The sequence below is a fragment of the Phalacrocorax carbo genome, chromosome 17 (genome assembly GCF_963921805.1).
Source record: "Phalacrocorax carbo chromosome 17, bPhaCar2.1, whole genome shotgun sequence".
Lineage (NCBI taxonomy): Eukaryota > Metazoa > Chordata > Aves > Suliformes > Phalacrocoracidae > Phalacrocorax > Phalacrocorax carbo.
The window spans coordinates 85,512-107,852 of NC_087529.1; the positions used below are offsets into that span (position 1 = coordinate 85,512).

Consider the following 22,341-nt stretch of genomic DNA (forward strand, 5'->3'; position numbering starts at 1 on the left):
TGAAATACTTATGTCTACAAACAGCACATCATAAGAAAGATCAAATTGTAGCTGCTTTGATGACAAGAGCTCTTAGATCAGAACCCAAGCCCAACTTCCTCTTGTATCACAGACTTTTTCCATTGCTGCTGTGAAGATTCCTGATATGGGAACTTACTGTTTTCCTGGAAGGTAGTTCATGCCGATTCTCTGGAAAGTTAAGAGTAATAACTGTCCCCAGTCAAACATAAGTTAGTGGTGCCAGCAACCACAAGCTGAAAGCTTAAGTCATTGTATTTGTGTTTAGGACAGAACACTTCCAACTGAATGATTGTTTGGAGCTTGTAAAAATTGCATCTAATGTGGATTAGCCTCATTTTTTGTAGGCAGTTTTCCTCAAGTCACTCATATTACTGCTGCTGTGGCATGTATGTGCCCCCATAGGTGTTGGAACGCAGACTATGGCTTCACTTTCCTTCAGGGGTCAAACTGCCTGCATATGGTCATTTTTGCTTAGGAAGCAGTATAGATGTGTTTGTGTGACAAGGGATCTTGCTGAAAGGCAACTGACCGAGAAAGTACATGCTATAGGTTACTTGAAGCAGTAGTGTCATCTGGAGGTTTTATTCACATGAAATTGGAAACACAGCTTTGTTGTTGCAGCAGCTAACGTTCCTGCTTCAGCGTCTGTGTCATTTAAAATTACTGTTATTGTCATGTTCTTATCCTTCCTGCATAATTTACGTACTGGAAGAGAATACTAGGATTATTTTGATGAGTTTTTTATTAGATACCTCTTGTTTGTATTCCTTCTCCTTGGGTAATGACACAAAATCCAAGTGGACAGAACTCAGAAATAAGAATCATGTTTAATAAATGTTAAGTACTTATAAATACAAATCCAGATAGAGAGCTGTCTAAAAATTAAAATGTTTGAGTCCAGTGTTGCAGTATCTCCTACAGTCAGGAAGTGCGTCTGAGGGCCGTTGCATTAAAATTTAGATATTTCCTGTTTATCGATGTAACATTGCAATTTACAGTACTGATAATTCTCAGAAAATTTGTTATTGCCAGACAGAGGGTTTCTTGTTGTTTTCTTTTGTTGGGTGGTTTTCCATAAAATTAAATTACTTTATTTTCATTACTCCTGACGGAAGGGTGAACTGTAAGTTTGGAATATGATGGAGGGATTGAGCTGCTAGCCCTGGTACAGACTGGGTAGTCAAAGATTATGTTAAATTTGCATCTAAATCTTTATTAAGCATGTATTTTTAACACATATATCCCTATTGCAAAGGCAGGAGGCTTAGTGTTTATAGGTAGAGAAGGTGTTTGCTATCTGTCTTGACCTTATGAAGCACACGGTGATGTGCTTAATGTGTTGTGATGGTATGAGATTATATGTGATAATGCACGTAGAGTTTGAACTTCATGTTGCAGGATTACTTTTGCTTGCTTGACAATTTTATCTTTGTTAAGGTTGGTGGGGGGAAACCTATGAAATGCTGTTCTTTCCTTATACTTCTGAATTAAAGTAATTGTTTAGTTTCTCTTTGTGTGTAGGGTAAAAAAAAAGACTGAAAAAAACAGTAGCAAGGTACTAACCACAAGCTTAATGAGCATAGTGCAGTCGTCCTGTTCGAGGCATTAAATTTACTGTAGGCTTTTCTTCCCTTAGATTAAATGCAAATTTAAAATGTGGTTGTAAGCCACCACCACTTTGGAACTCTGATCACGTCATGACCAAATATTTAATTTAATCATAGCTTTTGCTTCCAGTCAGGACACAGACATTTCTTTTCCTTTGGGGGTAATATGAAAGCCAGACTGCAATGGCTGCTACAGATTGTGCACATTGTAAGGACTGTTCCCTGCAGTAACGAGTTTATGCACTGCAAACCTTGTTTAGCAGGAATGATATTTGATAATGGCAGGGAATAGCGTTGCAGGAGAACTAAGGCTCGTTGACTTGTGTACACTGATGAAGAATTTCTATTCCAGCTCTGTCTCTGAAGATCTGGGTTGCAGACGTGGAGAGTTTAGCAGAAAGCATTATGGATCTGTGGAGCTTGTAAGTTTACATATCCTGTCCTTTAATTTTAGCAGCTTATAATGCAGAGCTCAAACAATTTTCATTTCCAGGTGAAAAATTGGATCTAGTTTGGAAAATGTGGTTTCTAAGATGGACTTGCAAGTTATAGGGTAATAAAAGAGGCTTCAGAATAGATATGTTAGACCTGTGCTAGGAAATCTTTTTACTGCCTTATTTATGAATACTTCATCATAATGGGACAGGAAGTGTTATATAAATATTGTGTTTAATCCCCTGATGGAAATTGAGCCTTCTTCCCTCTTGTAAGCTGAAGACTGCAAAATATTAGGGTAGTATTTGATGAGGTACTTGCAATTATGTGAATTAAAAACTGTGTGCGTACTCATGTGTGTACATATATATGTGTATGTGATTTTGTGTGTACATGCCTCAGAGTAGTGGGAGATGTTTTAAAAGTAAAAGAACTAGCCAGAATAAGGATATTGAAAACTGTTCACAGAATCCCAGGCTGGCGGGGGCTGGAAGGGCCCTCTGGAGCTCACCCCGTCCCACCCCCTGCTTGAGCAGGCACCCCCAGAGCAGGGGCACAGGGCCGCGTCCAGGCGGGGGGTGAATGTCTCCAGGGAAGGGACCCCACAGCCTCTCTGGGCAGCCTGTGCCCCTGCTCTGGCACCCGCACAGGGAAGGGGTTTGTCCTCATGTTCAGGGGGAACTTCCCGTGTTCCAGCTTGTGCCCGTGGCCCCTTGGCCTGGCGTTGGGCACCGCTGAAAAGAGTCCAGTCCCATTGACCTGACACCCACCATTTAGATATTTACGGGTATTGATTAAATCCCCCCTCAGTCTTCAATCCCCCCTCAGTTCCCTAAAATCTTTCAGTTATTCTGCATTTGCTTCAAATTCAAAGGTTAAGTTGGTGCTTCTTTTTTCTCATACATAAATTTATTCTCCACTGTGAAAATAACATCATGTCAGCAGTTAAAGTAACATCACTCTGTGTACAGGACCATAATTAAATTACATAAATTTACCATAGGAAAACAGAAGTAGGGAGGGGTAAAGAAACTGAACTCCAACTACCTTACTGTGGGAAGAAATCCCTAATAACTAGCTATAGTTATAATTTAAAGTTCTTGGATAGTATATTTAGTAATATGTGTGTAAAATTGGTGTAAATTGATGGCTTAGTTGCTGAAAGTTGCATTGCAAGAACACCAGGTTGGTTTTGGGTTTTTTTTTCCTTTCCATACATCCCACCTATTGGATGAGGTGTTTTAATCAAAAACCCAAGTGAACTGCTTTCTGCTAAGGGGCTCTTTCATTACTAGTACTTAGATTCTTTTGCTGGAAAAGAAAAATTTATTGGTGATTTTAAATTTACAGTAAGGTTACACAAATGGTCTTGACTTTTGATTGTTTTTCTTATAATTCTGCTAGTATTTATGAAAGTGTGGGGTTTTTTGTCTTCTGGTGTACAAATATGTAAAGGTGCTTGTACTCTTCTAAATTTCTATCTCAATTGCTCAATTATTTCCACCTTTTATTTATTACAACACAATTACTTTGTCTTTGCCCTAAACACATTTTCCTATGTGTTTCCCACTGGTGTAATAAGACCAGTTGTCCATATAATTTCTGTTACAGTTTATATAAGGCACCAGGATGTGTTGAAGTTTTTGCCATGTTAGTTTATTCTGACATGACCTCAGATCACTTCAAAGCAAGAAGCAGAGAGAACTTCAAAACGTTGTCATAACTCTTCCACCAAGTAAATGGAGAAAGTATTATCCTGGAATAACATGGATTGCTAGAGGGAAGCAAGGAATGATATACCTTTGCATTATTGTTGTTCAGATCCCATTTCATAAGTTTGGTACGATATGTCGCAATCTCATTTTTTACAGTTTTGAGAAGAGTAACATGCAATATCATTGTCAATATTCTCCTCCTCTTCTCTTGTAGGCAGTGTTGCTGAACACACCAGAATTGTCATGTTATCCTATGTTTTACTGACTTCTCAAGAGCTGTTTTAACAACAAAGATAGTTTCAGTGTTCTGGGAGTCCCTGGATTCCCCTATAAAAAGACCAGGCAGTCTTCCCAGAGTATTTACAAAACTGTTGAAGTCTTCAACTGGAAACAAACAACATTTTCTGGTGTTAATGCTGGAAGCAGACCAGGACATCTCCTCTACCTTACATTGTTCAGTATTGTCACTGAGTATTATGTTTGGAGATTCTTGCTGCTCTCTGTCTCCTGGAAACAAATAAATAAAATGCAGTAAAAGACTGCTAGTCCCAGTAATACTGCTAACAGGTAGAGTTTTAGGTTTAGCAAAGATGAGAAGATAAGAATCATCATGCCTGTAAACCCGTTGTTTTGACAGCAGCAAGCTTCAACGTCAATTTCTGGAAACAGGACAAGTTCCTCTCTAGGCATTCTGTGTGTTGGTGCAGCCAAAATCTGAGACAGGAGAATTTCTGATTAGTATTAGGATCTACCAAAAGGGTGAACTGCTCTCCTATTCATGCCTCCTTAGAGTTATAGTTGGGTCATTCCAAATCTGTAGTCAAATTAGTAATAGCTGTGCTGATCCCTTCTCTGTGGGTAGTCATATGATGCCTGGGAGAAGAAACTGTAGTAAGCTTTGATTGCTGATCATATGGCTATTTTTAGAAATAGAACTTCTATCTTAAACTCTCTTATAGCTTATATCTAGTGATGCTGATGGAGCCATTCAAAGAGCTGGACGGTTCCGTGTGGAAGACGGCTCCTCTGGTGAGGTAAGTGGCTAAAGATACTCATAGAAAGCTGGAAAAATAATTCAGCTTCAGTTATTCTTACCACTGAAAGATGTAGTTGCAGTCAGTTACTAAGAAGGAGGACTTGAAAAATGCTAAAAATACGAGAATGTAAGAATCTGAGAGGAGGGAGACGGTCGGGTTTTTCTCCCCAAAGTCTAGCTTAGCTCTTCTTTCAAGAGTATGCAATCTTGACAATTTTATTTTTCAAGGGAAGAGCTGGTATTTTGTTTAGCTTTGGTAACATTTTTATCACCGTATCACATTAGAAGAAAAATACTTATCCTCTGAATAACACTTTGCAGTCTCTAGTTTGTTACTGTATATTGGTTTCCTGATGATACCACTATGTTCGAGCTAACTTTTGTGCTTTTAAGTTTTGGTGTGATGAGGTTATAGCTTCATTTTTCCCCCCCTTAGTTGTCTTTTGGCAGCTGTGCTTATTTTTAAATAAGAGATAAAGAAGCCAAGTGGAGCCTGAGAGCGTAATTGCGTGCAGATTCCTGTGCTGTTAAACCTGCACTGTGTTCCTGCAACAGTTGCAGTGACACTTAGGTTTCTACTTATCTTCAATTTTTATCTTCCTTTGCAAAACTTTTTCAGCTGTAAATACCTTAGTATTGAAGGACAGAAGACCTCATATTCTTGAAATATATGTAAGGTCTTGGTAAGCTTGTATTGAGCTAATATTAACATTAAACTATTACTGATCGTCTATTTACATCAGCACTGGGTGCAGAGTTTAAAGCAATCTAACTATTCTGCATTGCTTCTCTGTGGGGTCATGTTCTGTACACAGTCTTTTTAGTTCAGTTTCATGCAGTTCAAAAACTGATTAGTTTGTATCACAGAAAGATTCTCTGAGTGATGAATTGCCACATGGTGGATGGATATGGAGAGTGGCTTTTTCTCTGCATAAGTTAGTTCTTAGTGGAAAAGGACTTGAGGGATGCTTGGGAATTTACCTTAACTGGCCAATCCGTAAACAACACTGAAGAACTTCCAGAGCGTGCTGTGGTCTAGTGAGGAGTCATTGATGATTATTTTGGGAAGAACTGAGAAAATGAAACCTGGAGGCAGAATTCTGTTTATTAATTAATTTATTAATTTTTAAGTTTTATAAGCACTGGTCTTCAAATTCCACATTGAAATATTTTCTTTTCAGTGGAATGCTAAGCTATTACCTGTAATGGTGGTACAATAGGAAAAGACTGTAGTTACTTGGAAAGAAAAGAGGGGGAAAAGAAAGAAGAGGAGAGGGAGAAATTTTAGTTTCAGCTGCACAACAACTGACTTCAGAATCATTCTTTGCTTTTTAAAAAACAGTATACAGCTAAAACTCTTCTGGTGAATCAGCCACTCTTGACTGGCTTTTGTCCATATTATGTTCTCCCCCTTTTTTTTTTTTTTTTTTTTTCTTTCACTTGGCATTTGATCTAACAGCCTCCCAAGTCTATTTCAGAATACAGACTACGCTCCGGGTACATGGCACAGAACAGACGTGCATTTGGAAAACCCAGCGTATCATACAAGATGGTATTTCAAATATTTTTTAGGGAAAGGTAATTACCTTTTTGCACATAGATTGAAGTTTTGATCAAGGAAAATGCAATGTAGCTTTCAATTGCTATTATTTAAATATGGAAAAACTATGGTATTAATTTGGTATTAATACCTTTTTCCTCTCCTTTATGGGAAACAAGTTCTCATTTCATGTATTTTAACCTGAAGACAGAGGATTTGTTCCTCTAAGTGGTGGAACCCCTGCTACCAAAAAGGGATGTTTTGAAACCCTTCTTGGCCTTGAAGGCTGTACCTGTCTCTTGGGTTGTTGGTTTGTTTTTCGGTTTTGTTTTTTTTAAAACATCTGTATATAAATACATAGTCGTTTATGTATATAAGTATATATTTTTACATATGAATAAATATATTTATATATTAATACACGTCTCTGTGTGTGTGTCCACCTGCAAATGCGTGTATGTGCATTCTTTATGGTTGATAATGCTTCTTGTTTTTCCCTTACAGTTCATCAAAATTATGTAGGTACAGATGCAGAGAAGAACCCTTTCTTTCTGTCTGTTGTACTGTCTGACCAAAATAATCAGCATGTTCCTCAATACCATTCAATACTCTGGAGAAAAACAGTAAGAAACACACACTTAATTGCTTCTCTGACACTTTCTTTTCATTTGCTTGTTTGTTTTGGATATATTTATCATACACCTTTTTGCTTTCTTCAGGATTTCAGTATTTAATACATATATTAATTTTATAAAATAAGAACATATAATTCTACCATAGTAGATAAAACGAAGCTAGCTTTGTAGATAACATACTAAACTTTCTGACAGAAATCTGTGATGGCAGATATTTGTAATTGTTCTTACCTGCAACTCTGTTATTTTTAGAAATATTGCCTACATTTTTCTTGATTATGTCCTCCGATGAATTTCGGCAACGACTTCATACTGCTTTTAGGATTTCTTATACAACATTAAGAAAATAGGCAGGTGTGATACTGGTTTCACTAATATTGTTTAATGAATTTTTTTTTCACTTAATGTTCCATAAAAGCCTTTTATCCACCCAATTGATTTAAAACTCTCCTGTAATGATGCATGGATTTTTGTTGTTGTTTATTTTGTGTTTGTTTTTGGTTTTATTGGTTTTTTTTGTAAAAAGAAATAGTTTGTAATGTCTGCTAGTTTCAGCAGCCCTCATACCACTTGTCAAGGTAGTCAAAACTTAAGTAAAAAAAATAATTTTGCACCATCCATTACTTTTTTTCAGCTTTTCTTCTTCCCCCCCGTCCCCCCAACCAGTATTAAATATGGCTAAGTAAAACTAGCGTGGTTTTGTTCTTTGTTTTTTTTATTTAACTGTTTTTATTAATATACCTATTTGAATATACAGAAAAAGTCAGTATGTCCTGTAATATCTCCTAGCCTTTTTTTTTTTTTAGGGTACTCAGAAAATGTCTCCCTTATAGTCCCACAAAAACATTATCAGTGAAATCTATATTAAGGTATATCTTTAAGTTATCAGTTAAGATATTTGTTTCTATGCCTTTTCCTGTAATTCAGAATTTGTGTTGCATGGTTTTCATGATAGATTTATAAAACAGGTCTACAGATCTTAATCAATGAAGGCAGCAAAACGTGGTTTTAAAGCCTGTTCTGGAATAGACAAAGTGACAACTTAAAATGGAGAAAAAATCTTAGCACTTTTTCTTCTGCAGAGGGATTATTTTCAAGTTAATTGGAAAACAGGTGCTAAGTGGAACTGCAGTGGATGAGAATAAATATCTTTTTCTATTAGATAGACAATAGACACCCCTTAGGACAACAGATTTTGACTAGAGGGGTGGTTATTACGTGGTCCTAGCAGGAGAAAGCAAACAGGGAAGAAACCAAGAATTATTCACTTGATTGTCTCCATGTAAGTCTCACTATGGGTGTGTTACACACACTGCCAGTGAAGCCAACAAAATTCCTTCTCCCAGCCAGAGTCTGTATGGGCTTGCTCATACTCTGTCCTGCCTCTTTTGTGACAGGGGAAAATATAAAGTGAGCAAGCCCAACATCATTTCTATTTCTTTCAACATTGCAAACAGGTGCTCTGACATTTCAGCTGATTATAAAGTGTTAATTCAAATTTAATCTGCAGTTTTTACGATCTAATAGTGTGGTGTGTTTTCTCACATCCCTCACTGACATCGTCTTCAAACGCATCTTCTGTAAGGATTTTTTCCTCTTCTAGAAACCTGCGGGAAGTGCCATCATTTACTGAGGAGGTAGTGTGTACCAGATAAATGGGCAGTCTGCAGATCTTCAGAACCTTTGATCTGTATACAGTATGAGTGAATGTCTCTTGCTTGGTTGAAGCTGGTCCGCTGGATAACACTGCCAGTTCCGATGTGAGAAGAGAATTCTGGGAACAGAGCATGTGTTGTGATGGGAAGTCAGTACCACCAGATCTGGATTTTCCTACAACTGTACAAGATTTCTCAGAGGTCCCAGACCACTGAATTTCAGAGAGGCATTGAGCCTCACTTCTTAATTCTGATTTCCTGGGCTGTGGCTCTGGTTTGCCATGTCAAGATGGTAAGTTGAAAACCCTTGAGATCTCTTTCATCTTATTCATCAAGATGGGCTAAGTCCCATCTCCTAACTCCTAAAGCACTGGCTTGAACAGAATTCCTAGTTGTCAGTACTGCATGCTGAACCTGCATAAGCACCTTATCTCCCCCCATGCCTGCCTACCAGTCACTGAAATACGTCGTCCTAAGATCCCTTTCTAACCCAGCCTCTCCTTCCACTCTTACCCACATTTACCTTTTTGGTCAGGCATCCCAGAGTGGAGAAACTTTGTCTTCTGTTAGCTAGGGTCATAACTCTCTTGCTAAAATACCATCGTGTTCCATCCTGTGATGCTCCAGTATTTTACAGAGGAAAATGCAGGTTTGTTTCAGACCTTGTTCCCCACTTCTCCCAGGATCTGTTACCTGTGATCAGCTGGATAGATGTCATCTTCTTTTGCTCCCTTGGGCTTGGACTAAAATCTCTTCCCTGACTTTTCTTTTGCTTTTACAGTCCTTGAGCCTTCCCTCCTTGAGCCTGATTGATACTCCTTTGACATTTCACCCTGTTCACAGCCAGCGTGAGTCTAGGTACAGCCTGTCTTAAAGAATTTTGCTTACGTTAACAAACTTGGTTTTTCTAAATTGATTGGAACATTTAGTTCCTTTTGAAAGGGATTAAAAGCAAATCCTGTCTGCATTGTGATCTAGCATAAGCGATGATGGAAAGGTGCATAAGATTTGACCTCCCTGTTGCTTCACTGTGCCCCAGACAGACTGCATTTGGCACTCCGTGGCATGCAGCACAGTTCTATAAATTAGCGCTGGGGGAAAAAGCTGGGCAAAAATAATAGTAAATGCAGAAACATGAGTTAGGAAAAAATGCTATAAATTAGATATTTCTGTTTATTGAGACAGTTGATCTTGCTGCTGACTTACTTTTTTCTGTTTGTGGATTTTTGGCATGTCAATTTGCTGCTGAACTGCTCATTTTTCATTTGACTTCCTTTGAGTTATTTTAGAAGAGAGAGAGGAAAAGCTTACAAAATAGAATAGGTTATTGAGTTCTTCTAAAATGCTCACAATTATTATGTATAAAGCTAAAGTGAAGGGTGATGGAACACCACACAGAAAATCTAAACCTGATCTCCATACAGGGTCTTACTGATTTCTGGATTTAAAATCCAAAAGAAGTTTAGGAAGCCTTGAAGGTTCATACTGTGGGAAAGAAAATTTTCCACATAAGAGAGTATCTTCGAACAATTCCTTTTGTAACCAGTTCTAACTGCAACCGGTTAGTGGTTCAATGTTGAAATGTATACTTGCCCTTCCATAAAGCAGTATTTAATTTGCATTTCAGTGCTATGAATCTTGACAAATTTGAGAAAAGCCCAAGGGAAATTTTTCATCCTGAGATACAAAAGGTAGGAGGTGACTTCTTTTTTTTGTTTACTTGCTTTTCTTTATTACTTTCTGGAAAATAAGTAATTAAGCGTAAATGCTACTTGTTTATTTCTTTCAGCAGCAGGATAATAATGAGTAGGGTTACATGATACTACAAAGTAAGCTGTGTTAATCAGTTGAACTGCCCACTACAAAACAAAACTTAACACATATAAAACTGTGACATCCTTGTATATTTATCTTTAATACCAGTGTGATAAAGATATTGTTTTGTTTACAGGATTTATTGGTTCTTGAAGAGCAAGAGGTAAATATAAACTTACCACTCCCAGCTCACAGACCTGGTCAACGAATACAGCTTCATATTTGAAATATTTGCACTAACATGCTTGTGACAACTGCTTATTGCAGTAAAAAGAAATACTTTTTTTTTTTGCAACATATGAGATCAAAATAATTTTAAGCACCAACTTAACATGTCATGTTAATAGATCACCAACTTAGTATATAATAAAAATCATAATCTGATCAAAGGTAAATTATTAGGTATCTAGGTATCTGCTACTTGAGCATGTAATGGAGGTGGTGCAAAATGTATAGTTCATGTGTAAGATATATACAAAGGTACATATATAAAAGTCTTTAGAGAAAGCGTTATTTTAGGTGTTTTGATTGCCTGTTCATCATGTAATATTTGGGTTTATTTCTCAGGGATCTGTGAATTTTAAATTTGGAGTCCTTTATGCTAAGGATGGGCAGCTTACAGATGATGAAATGTTCAGCAATGGTGGGTTTTTCACCTCTTTGTTAATTGTGTTTTTTTATCCGAATAAAAAAATGAGGATAGTGCCTACACATGGAAGCTGGAAGGAAGGTGATGGTTATGTGAACAGTAGTTTTGTTAGGTTTTTGTGTTTGTGTTGGGTGAAAAATTGTAGCGTAGAATCTTCTGTTTCTACAAAAGGTTGCTGTAGGGAACGTACTTTTACAACTTGGAAGATATTGAAATTTATTTTCTAGAAATAGAACATGCAGCATAAGATTTAGAAAAAAGGGAAGCAATTGAAGGAGGTGACTCATGTTACCTGCAAAAAGTCACTGCTGTTTCTAGTTCTTTCACTCTTATGCTTTTGCAGCATGATCACATTCTTCTATGCACTTGAAGAGTGTCTTGGAGTTAGCAAAAGAAGTCACTGTTTAATGTCACATGATGATGCCTATTCTGCAAGGCTGGGATGCTGTTTCTGTAAAGGTAGAAGGCTTGGATGACATGAGGAGAAACTAATTCAGCTGAAACTTTGGTGCTCATGTCCTGGAAGTAGGACCTGTTCCTGTATTTTGATTATTTTATTACAGGTGTTTTATTACTACGCGTGCTTTTCTGTTGCAATATTTCTCCCTTCCACATGTAGAAACTGGAAGTGAAAGCTTTCAAAGATTTTTGTCTCTCTTGGGTAACACAGTTACTTTGAAAAGCTGGACAGGCTACAGAGGAGGACTGGACACTAAAAGTAGGAACTCATCTGAAGCAAAAAAAGTGGGGCGGCTGCAATACAAATGTTTTTGCTTATTGCATGTGCATGTTGTATATATTGTAGGTATATTACAAACCCAAAACAGACTTCCTCATGTGCATGCTAAATGCTCTGCTTCACCAGGAATAAGTCAGGTTAGCTTAAATCACTGGTATGGAGTGCAGTTGAAGAAAAGTATTTATATGAACTGTATTTTCAAGGTGAACAGCTTCATTTCATATTGGAATGGGGTGAAGAATATATGTTACTTGCTTCCTGATAGTAGGGCATCATGGCTTCAAGAACCGTGTGTGTTTTCAGGAGGCTAGGTGGAGGACATCATAGGTTTTAAGTGTGTGAATATGCAGATTACGTTGCAAACTCAGGTTTGGCCCATGTAAAACATGCAGTGTGAATATTTTCTGAAATGGATCAGAAAAAAGGATGACTAAAGAAGATTTGGTAGAAGGATCTGAAATATCTTTTGATCTTTAGAAAACTTAAAGGACAAATCCCTGTTAAGAATGTTGTCTTCCCTTGCAGATGATACAACAGGAACCTGTTCCATCTATACGGTTTTTCAAGGGCATGAGATTATGTTCCATGTTTCAACAATGCTCACATATTCTAGAAAGAACAAGCAGCAGGTACATGTCTCTCTCCCCCTCTCTCCCCCCCCATTTATGTATTAAATCCTTAACTCCAACACTTTAAAATACGGGATTTCTTGCCTGTTAATATTTTAGAAATGTAAGTCTTTAGACTTGCTTTTTTTTTTTTTCCCTCAGTATTATACCTAAAGCTGAAATTTTCATTATGTTTGTTAGAAGATAATGCATCATATAATCTCTATTAAGGTACAAAATACACTTGTGAATGTCAAAATTGACTGAGAAGTGATTGAGAAATCTATTATTCAGATGACTTGTAGACCTTCACTGCTGCAATTATCATTACCTCAAAGAGTTTAGGAAGGCTGGAAATTAGACTTCTGTGTGAATTGTCAGAACGCTCCCATATGTAACACACAACTCATACTCAGGTAGCAATTCATGTAGCTTGAAAGAAATTCTCTTTGTGAGCGTGTTAATGGCAAGCTTTGTGCATTTCCTATAAAGCACTGCTGTTGTCCTGCCACAGAATGACTAGGTGGGTTCTTGGGTACTTATTCAATTGTGCTGTCATCCATTGCTTGAACCTTTCCTTGTATTATATGATGAAAAAAATACTTTATAATTACATGCATTTACCTATACATCACATATATCTACCCAAAGTTACTTGCAAATTACTTGATTTACCATTTCCTTATTTACGCAATAATTATATGATATGTATTATTATAATAATATAATTAGATTATGTAATTATACTGTCCTTTTTTTATTTCCATGTCAGTTTTCTCATGCCTTTGCCTTGGATTGATGACAAGATCACAGTAGAAACCAGAGGCCAATCGGGACGCTTGTTGTTTTTAAAGAATACCTCAGCATCAGGGGTTTTTTCCCTTTTTTTTCTTTTTTTTTCACCCCAAGTGGTGGATTTGCCTTTTTTTTGGAATGCTAGGTGTTCCATTCCCAATTTGTGACTATTAATTATGGAAATTAATGCTTTGCTAACTTAAAAATATGTAGTAGCTGCTGTTTTAGCAGTTGCCTTGTGTGTGCACTATGGAATTGCTAGATTTACTTACAGCTAAGTGATAATATGATTGAAGCCAATATCAAATTGACCATAATTTTTCTGTTTGCAGTTTAGGAATGTTGTTTTACCATTCTCTCACAGAATTGTTAATGTATTTATTTATGTCTTTTTAAGTCATTGTGTCTGTATTTCCCTTTTTTTTTCCAGGTAGAAAGGAAACGACATATTGGAAATGACATAGTCACTATCGTATTTCAGGAAGGCGAAGAGTCTTCTACAGCATTCAAGCCATCCATGATTTGCTCTCATTTTACACATATCTTTTTCCTTACATTTTCTAGTGGTGTTTTTTTTTTTGGTTGTGTTTGGTTTGGTTGGGGGTTTTCTTTGGTTTTGGTGGTTTTTTTTGCTTGTTCTTGTGGGGTTTTTTTGTTTGGTTTTGGTGTGGGTTTTTTGGGGTTTGTTTATTGTTTTTTTTTTTAAGATAAATATTACTTTTACTTCTACACTAAGTCCTTCCTGCATGCTGTTTATGGAAGTGAGAACTATTTTAGAAAGACAGCAGCATTCTTGCATTCTTTACCTTGAAATGCTTGACTAGGAGTCAAGCTCTCTAAGTCTGCCTTGTAAAACAATTATGTTGAACCATGTAGAAGATAAGGTAAAAGCAAGAATGTGACTTTTAAAGTGTGTTTTTACTGAAGGCATGTATTTGGAACACTTTGCAAATGAGATTTCATACATTTTTCATAAAATAAAAATTCATTAAAATATTTCTATTAGTCGTATCAATTAATTTGGCATTAACTACTGAATATTGCCTTTGAATGTTTAGATGCTGTTTATTTTAGGTATTTGTGTATTTTAGATCAGTGGTTTTCAAATCTTTCAAACTGTAAACCACACATTGTCCAGATTTTTGGCAGCCTGTGTTTTTCAAACTTTTAGTTGAAAATATTGTGAAGACAATATGATTCAAAAAATCAGCTGCCAATTGCTTAGGATTATCATGGGGTCACACTAGTGGTCCATAGATCCCAATCTGGCATCTTTTAGGCTAGATGGAATGGAATGAAGAAAAATGGATGGAAAGAAGAAAACTCTTATTTCTATCCATGCTCTGTTGCTGAGTTTAAAAAAAATTATTGCAAAGCTTATGACATCTAAACCTAGTTCTCAGGCTGACTAACTGTTGTTAGAACTTTCTTGTTAGTTTCGTCCATGGCTGGTATTAGTTTTCAGATTCCAGCTCTTAATACTAACCTCTTTTATTCTAAATGGAAGAATTTACTAGAACAAAAAGAATTCCACTTTTTTTTTAAAATAAATCTTTAGATATCAGAGGAACCTAAATATTGTTAATAAGAAATGTTTACCAGGTCAGTGTAGCTCTTCATCAGAGTGTGAGCATTAGTAAAAAAGGAGTAATTCTTCTGTTGTTGTTAGGAGGACTTGTTATGATCTAATTGATACACCCCACTCTTGGATTTTTGACAAACATTTTGAGGCTCAACTCTCCTTGGTGTCATAATGAGTTGGAGGGGCAGATGTGCCCTGAATCCGTAAGGACGTGTTATCCTTTAGGTTATTTTAAGTAATCCACAGCTGGCTGATGGAGTCCTGTCAGCTTCCTGATTGTTTTCAGTTGACAGTAGCCAGGGATAAAGGTGTCCGCCAGAAAACTGTGGGCTGACAGATGTAGTAAATCTCAAAGCTCATTGAACCTGTACTAGTACTTTGTACTCACTTTCTTACTTACCTCTCTTTTGTTACTTCTACAATAGGAAAAATCAGCATACGTATATCCCACTGTGCTGTCCCATACAGCAATGACAGCTGCTCTAAGGGTTTGCCATGTGTCCTCTGTGAGGTAGGATTGAGTTACCCAAATAAAGGCATCCAGCACCAGTTCAGATGTCCCAACATATCTCAAATATCTGTCCCAGTGTGACAGATATGACTCAGGACTTACAGGAGATCTGTGCCCCTTTTGGAATAGCAGCTGGAGACTAGGCAATATACTTTCAAGCATCTTAAATAGCACTGGATACTTATGTTGAAATAATTGAATCCTGTCATAAGTCTTTTTTTTTTTATTGTGCAGTCTCCAATAGTGCTGATGACAGCTATTGGCAAAGGTCTCGTTATTCTATCTGGAACAAACCCATACAGTCAATGAAGTTGTTCAGCCTTACACTTTCTTTGATGCTTTGAACACTTAGAGATGGTGTTAAGGAAATCTATCAAAGCAAGAAGCCTCTAATTGATTCCGTAAAAATATCTTGTAAGGCAACCATAAGGATTTCTCTGATTTTAGTTGTTTGTTTTTGCCCAGATTTGCCCAAAGTTATGAATCAAGACTAATGATAATTTTTGTGTACTTGGCCTTTAAATCTTTCTGTCTATTTTCTTATCATTCTGGTAGCTAAATTATTTCATGGGAATCTTTTCTTCAGTGGAAGTTTTGGTATACATGAAGTTCAGAATCAGTACTTTTTTTATCAACTGAAAGAATTTTTAACCACAAGTCTATCAAGCGCACACAAAACTAAATAGCAGGTTTTATACTTCATATAATGGCAGGAAGTCTGTATTTGTGGTATTAACTCAATTTTTAGAACTGCTGATCAAACACAATAAAATTTTGTGTGGGCCCTCCTTTATAAACAATAAAATGTGTATAGTCTAGAATATTTTATACATTTATATTGATTAATATATTTTACCTTTATTAAATCTGTGATCTGCTGCAGGAAAAAGTGTATTAAAATACATGTGAGCTTCATTAGTACTGGATTAACTTCCTTAACTGCATGGCAGACATTTTTGCCTCAGTGACATATAATAAGCAGAAGGATAGTAACAGGTAGGTGCTGATTGTAACAAATAGTTTCACACTGAATTTCTGATGGTTTAGAGATAACAGGAAAACATTTTGTATTGTCCACCTGTCTGTATGCCAGGAAGCCAAATGAACTTATGAAGTTGAAGAGCAGTATGGACCTGGATTCACATGGCTGTAAACTGGCTATGAATAAGTTGCATGTTTACAGCCATCAGAAAAAAATGAAATCCTGGAACAGGCATAAGCTAAGGAGGCAAAACAAAACCACTTTTTAGATTAAATGTAGCAAAATGAGGGAAGATATGCCTGGAACGTTCTGACCTGATGAGATCAGTGACATAGTGACCTACATGTATGATGGAAGTTAATTAGATGTGATGTTGTAGCCGTGGACTGCAGATCCTTACAAGTCTGCCTTTGGCTGTAGTGAAGCGAACCAGTTCATTTTTAGGGATCTTAGTAGAGTACTTGTAAAGTTGGACATCACATACTTAAAACTTCGTGGAATTTTGCTGGTAAATAATGTGTTCTTCATGTTTTTCAGTTAGCCTTGGGACCCTCACAGTTGGAAGTCATATATGCTGTCCAAGTCAGAGTCTGTTCAGTCTCACCAGAATCTGAAAAGCAAGCGTTTCTGCAGCCTCGTGCCTAGGCTTTAATGAACAAAGTGGCTTTAACCAAATAGTTAATCCCAACTATTGTCTTGAGGTTAATGGTGAGACGCCAGAGATATCTGTTAGGCTTGAAAAAGCAGAGTAGCCATGGGGTGTCATTGTCTGAGCCCATGGGAGGAATTCACCTTAGGCTTGAACCAAATAAGCAGTAAAGAGAAATGAAAGAGCCAGCCTTTAGCTAACAGTGTGTGCTGCAGTTCTCTGTATGGGACATAGACTTACCACTGATATTTCTCCCTACAAAGTACTACTAGCAATGTCTGTAGGGATCCCTCTTCTACTGAAAGTGTGCTAAGTCATTTACTACTTAGATGAGGCTGAAAAGAAATGGGAGAATTGTGCTTTTTTTTGGATATGTGCCTGAGGAGAGGATTGGTTAGGTTTGAAATCACTGCCAGCTCAGATGCTGAAGTCTTTCATGGCTAAAGAATTTATATTAGGAAACCAAAATGTTTGGTTTATCTAGCACCTGAAAGGAAATTTCAGGGCATGAAACTAAAATTATGCCTCAAACTGAAATGTGTGTGCATGTGTCTACAACGCTCAAAGCTAAAAACTTTGCAAGGTGGAAGGGTGAAGTCAACATTTTAGGCTTGGAATGCAGATTTCTAATGGCTATGTGAGCCTGCATGACATTAATTATTATCTAGAAAAATTTTAAACTGTTTGCAAATCATTCTACCTCATATTTGCATTTGAAGCTGAAGGTTGACAACATTGGGTCTGCTCCTTTGAGATGAACTACTAGTTAGCTTGTAGTGGAAAGAAAGAAACTGAACTTGGAAATGGCTTCCAGGAATACAGCGTCCTTAGGTAGATCAGTTTTACTTCCTCCTTCCTTGACAATTCCGTAACTCTGAGGACTCAGGCAGATTGTAAAAGACACCAGCAATATCCCTGGAACTGATCACCTGGCACTAGTGCATTTTTAACCCATGTCACTTTGACAGCTAAGAAATATAGTAGAAGCATAGAAGGCATTTTTGGAGCCTCTCAATGCAAAATACAGACCACTGATACCAGCCACGGTCATGGTTTCAGAAGCTGCTGCTCAGATCCAATCACATAGTTCCAGCCATTCCAGCATATGTAAATTCTGGCTTGCTTAGGAAGTGTTTTATACTTAATAGGCTGAGCAATCTTCATGGTCATCTAAGAATTTGTTGTTCTTGCTGCAGTATAGGTTACTGGAAATTTTTGTTTTTCAAAGACAGAGGACTACTAAGCCTTCTTGTCTAGCTCAGAAACTTGATCATTAGCAGTAAGAGTTTGGTGCTTTTAGTGCAACTGCAATTCCACCTACTCATTTATGAACGTAACTTAAAATCATCTGCAGTGCAAATGCACAGGAAAGTGAAGGCAAGAAGAAAATGGATTAATATTAACGAGATTTCTCCAAGAGAGCTTGCTGCTAATTATGCGTGCTTTCTCCTATCTTACCTTTTTCTTTGAGTCCCTTAACACTTGGAAGTCTTTATTTTGGGGCATGCTGGAGGAGAAGGCTCACGCCATCCATGATGTGGATTATGAGATGAGCAAAGCATGTATATGCCAAATAGGTGCAGAAGATGAATGTCTACAAACTTGGGTGGTTGAGGTGCATGTATATCCACAGCATCTCAAAATAATTTTTCACTAGAAATAACTTTCTTTTTCAGTATAGCTAAGAAACTTAAATCTTGCCTCAATAAGATGAATCTATATTACTATGTTTCTCCAGCATGCCATTAAATCTAGCTCCAGAGAAGAATCCCAACAGCATGATACTTCAGTTTGCATCTGTGGGGCTCTTCCCCCTTATTTTATAGCTAAGGTTTGTTTTGGAAACTGTCTGTAGTGTGGTCAAAAAAAGGAGTTGTTTTATTTTGCTCTAAGATTTTGTGAGCACCTTCTTGCATTATTTTTTTTCAAGTGATTGTCCTCATAGATTCTGCTCTTCAGCATTCCCAGTTTGTGAGAGGCAAAAAACCATGTTCATAATTCAAAGGTGCAGTGAAAGCTCAGTTACTACTTTCCTTCTTTTCTTCTTGCTTTGGGACAGAAACCTGGGCGTACATCCCTCATTAGCCTTTAAGAAGTGAATGTTTTCCTAATTGTAAGATAATATTTGGTAGATGGGCTAGCCATGGTAAATGCTTTTTACACTGCTGTTTAGTTGGGAAGAAAATGAGTAGCAGTAAGATAAATTTGTCTCTCTCACTCTGAATAACTGCTTTTACTAGATCAGTCTGTCTTATTCCTTAGTTGGTTCATTCTGCTGGTCTTAACACATCTTCCCATAGTGCATACCATGCAGTATTTTTATGCTATATGACAGGCACAATACATTTTTTAATATTTTAGCTTGGCCTAATTACATTTATTTCTGTCACTTCACCTTAGGCCTGCATGGGACTCTTGTTCCTTCTGTTTTGTTGTGAAGGCAGTCTTCCAAGTGGCCAAAATTTCAGTGAAAATAAATGGGGTATTCCAGGCTTTCAAGACAGAGTTTCTTGTTTCATATGCAATGCCACTGTGATCAGTCTGACACTGAATTTCTGCTTAGAATGACTTTATATCTTATGTCACTCAGGAAGTCTATTGTTTTGGTAGGTTTTGTTGTGGTTTTCCCCATCTTAACTCATTCTGCTTTAGCCAAGGAACATTTCACACCCTGTGTAGTGGTAAATGATTATTTTATACCTGGATGGAATAAGATAGACATAGGTCATCTCAGAAATTGTGTCTCGAATCTGTGAAATCAGTATTAGAATGATCAATATTCATGCAGATATAATACTGTATTTCAGATTGTATGCACAATTTCTAAGCTTTCATAAAAAGACTGGATTAATCCATTAGAATCCATTTGATTCTAGCCAATCACTGCTGGTGTTCTGAGCAGGCAAATTCTGACTGGTTTGTTTAACAGTAGAGATGGGTTGAATCTATAATTTTTACTGCTTAACTTGCTGCAACCTGTGTCAGCTGCAGATGCCACTTGGAAGATCTTTGTCTGACTGCTATCTTACAGTGAAGAAAATTGTGCAAACTGTCACTTGAAATACCAAGGAATGATTACTTAGCTTGCTGAGCATGTTGTTTGCATAGTTTTTGTACCTGTACGTTCTTGCTATGCCAGATTCCTTATGGATCAAAAGAACTCAGCAGGTCCAGCTGTCATGGAAGTCACTGTGACTCTTTCTTCCTCAGTGAAAATGAATTTGGTATTCCTAAGATGCAGATTCAGCTGTAGTAAGCCATTGTTATTCAGAAAGGATCAAATATTTAAATGTGTGTGGTGGATGCGTAGTTAAGGTGAAAATACATTAGGAGAACGTATTTTGAGGGCAAATAACTTTTACACCTTTTTGAAAAGGACTAGATTTTGCTAGTGCTACTTAAAGCGTTGTTCAGTGAGTAGAACTGTAAAGTTCTGTGGCCATTGTTAGTGTCCCAGCGTTAGTTTCTGTGAAGAAGCATAATTTTGCCCTATCGGATAATTCCAACTGAATGGGTTTTTGTTTTTGTTTTTTTTTTTTTAGACCCATGGTAGTTCTTACCTAAGACATACCCAGATAACAGTTTCCAGTTCTTCTGTTTTGAACAGTGTCTATAAAAACAGTGGGTTTTGAATGTGACTTTCAAGATAGATAAAGGTATTTTCTTTCAATAGGCTGAAAATATTTTCAGAAGAAAGTGTTCCTCTCTTTGGGCCTCCCCTTCCATCCCCACCTGTGTTTACAAATCACCAGGAATTCCGGGATTTTGTGTTAGTGAAATGTAAGTCAGTTTTTCTTTTGCTAGAAACACTTTTTTAATAAGTGCTGTAATAAACTGAAAATCATGATGCTTAAAATATAAAGACATTTCCTTGTGTATGCTGCTGTTCTGTGTAGATTTGGTTTTTTCCCCAAAATCTGTAGTGTAGGTAGGATGTCAGTTCCATCAAACAGTTCCAGTCAGATTAACAAAAAACTGAATTTCTATGTAATTATGCTTCTCAGGCTACTAGATACAAACTAACTTTTACATTTACAGAATGTGCAGAGATATTTAGCTTTGCATTTTCTTAGAGGACTTGGAGATATGAAAGAATTTATAATCCTCTTTGATATTTAGGAATAGATGATGTTAGGTTAGCAGCTCTGAAAACCTGAAAATATAAGCTTCTCTGAATGCATGCCACATAGGTACCTGTCAGCACCTTTAAGAACTTTTTAATTCTGTAATGGTTGAGTTCCAGTTTTCATTGACTCTTACTTGCCCTTCTAAATCAGTCAGAAAGAAATCTTTGAGAACCTGCCGTGGTGATTACAGTTAGATGCTTACCTGACAGGAACTTGACTAATAACTTATCTAAATTGGTTTAGTAATTAAATTGATTAGCAGTTTGTCTTTTATTTTTTTTTTATTAGTTAGGAAGTTATTGGGATGCCTTGTAAAATTCTACTATATACTAATTTTTCTCTTTTAAGCTTTAAGAGATCACTATTCACTAAAAAACATGCAGAAAGGAGGCAACTCTAAATTACTAAAGGGAAAACAGGTATTTTTGTACAGAGGCAAACAAGGGTCAGTGGAAGTTGTCAAAGATCATTTACGTAACGTATCTTCTTTTCCATAATATTTTAGTAATAAATGGGGAAAAAGCCACCTTGGAAACACCAACGTTTTCTCAGAAATGTCAACACACTCTAGACATGCTGATCTGCTCTTTATACCAAGACCTGATGCCTGATCTACACAAGGTAAATGTAAGTCAGAAGTTTCTGCATCCCTCATGTGCTTTCCTGTTTTCACTAGTAGATTGAATGTTCTGTTGGTTTAAAAAACACTAATCCTGATGAGCACTGAATTGCATACACTAGGCTAAATACCAGCTGTCATATAACTTGTTTTGCAGCTATATGAAAGTTGACAGTCCTTTCAATACAGTACTCTTCATGCAGTTGTTTAAACCAGGTGTGAGGAGAAGCACGACATGTCATACTTTGCATAAGCTTACCTGTGGCAAGGGAATAGGAAATTTAGGCTCTGCAAATACAGGTCTTGGCCTCGTCACCTGTCATGGTTTAGACCCAGTCAGCAGTTAAGCACCATGCAGCCGCTCACTCACTTCCCCCACCCCAGTGGGACAGGGGAGAGAATCAGAAGAGCAGAAGTAAGAAAACTCGTGGGTTGAGATAAGAACAGTTTAATAATTAAAATAACGTAGTAGTAGTAGTAATAATGACAATAATCTAATGAAAAGGAAAACAACGGGGCAAGAACAAGTGATGCAACGGCTCACCACCCACTGACCAACACTGCCAAACCCCAAGTCATGATCTCTGCTTCCCCCGGGCAACTCCCCCGAGTTAGTACATT

At 37.1% G+C, this 22,341-nt stretch overlaps 1 protein-coding gene across 1 annotated transcript in view; it reads left to right on the forward strand.

The window, feature by feature from the left end:
- The window catches only part of LOC135316132 (GTPase-activating Rap/Ran-GAP domain-like protein 3), a 34,396-nt gene extending 12,504 nt beyond the window's left edge, over positions 1-21,892 (forward strand). The window contains 16 exon segments of the mRNA XM_064468191.1: positions 1,981-2,050; positions 4,738-4,812; positions 6,293-6,392; positions 6,859-6,977; positions 7,796-7,806; positions 7,808-7,858; positions 10,272-10,335; positions 10,596-10,622; positions 11,027-11,102; positions 11,728-11,826; positions 12,373-12,476; positions 13,681-13,791; positions 16,296-16,339; positions 20,648-20,754; positions 21,607-21,722; positions 21,878-21,892. Coding sequence (XP_064324261.1) covers positions 1,981-2,050; positions 4,738-4,812; positions 6,293-6,392; positions 6,859-6,977; positions 7,796-7,806; positions 7,808-7,858; positions 10,272-10,335; positions 10,596-10,622; positions 11,027-11,102; positions 11,728-11,826; positions 12,373-12,476; positions 13,681-13,791; positions 16,296-16,339; positions 20,648-20,754; positions 21,607-21,722; positions 21,878-21,892 — 1,189 coding nt within the window.
- The last annotated feature ends 449 nt before the right edge of the window (positions 21,893-22,341 follow it).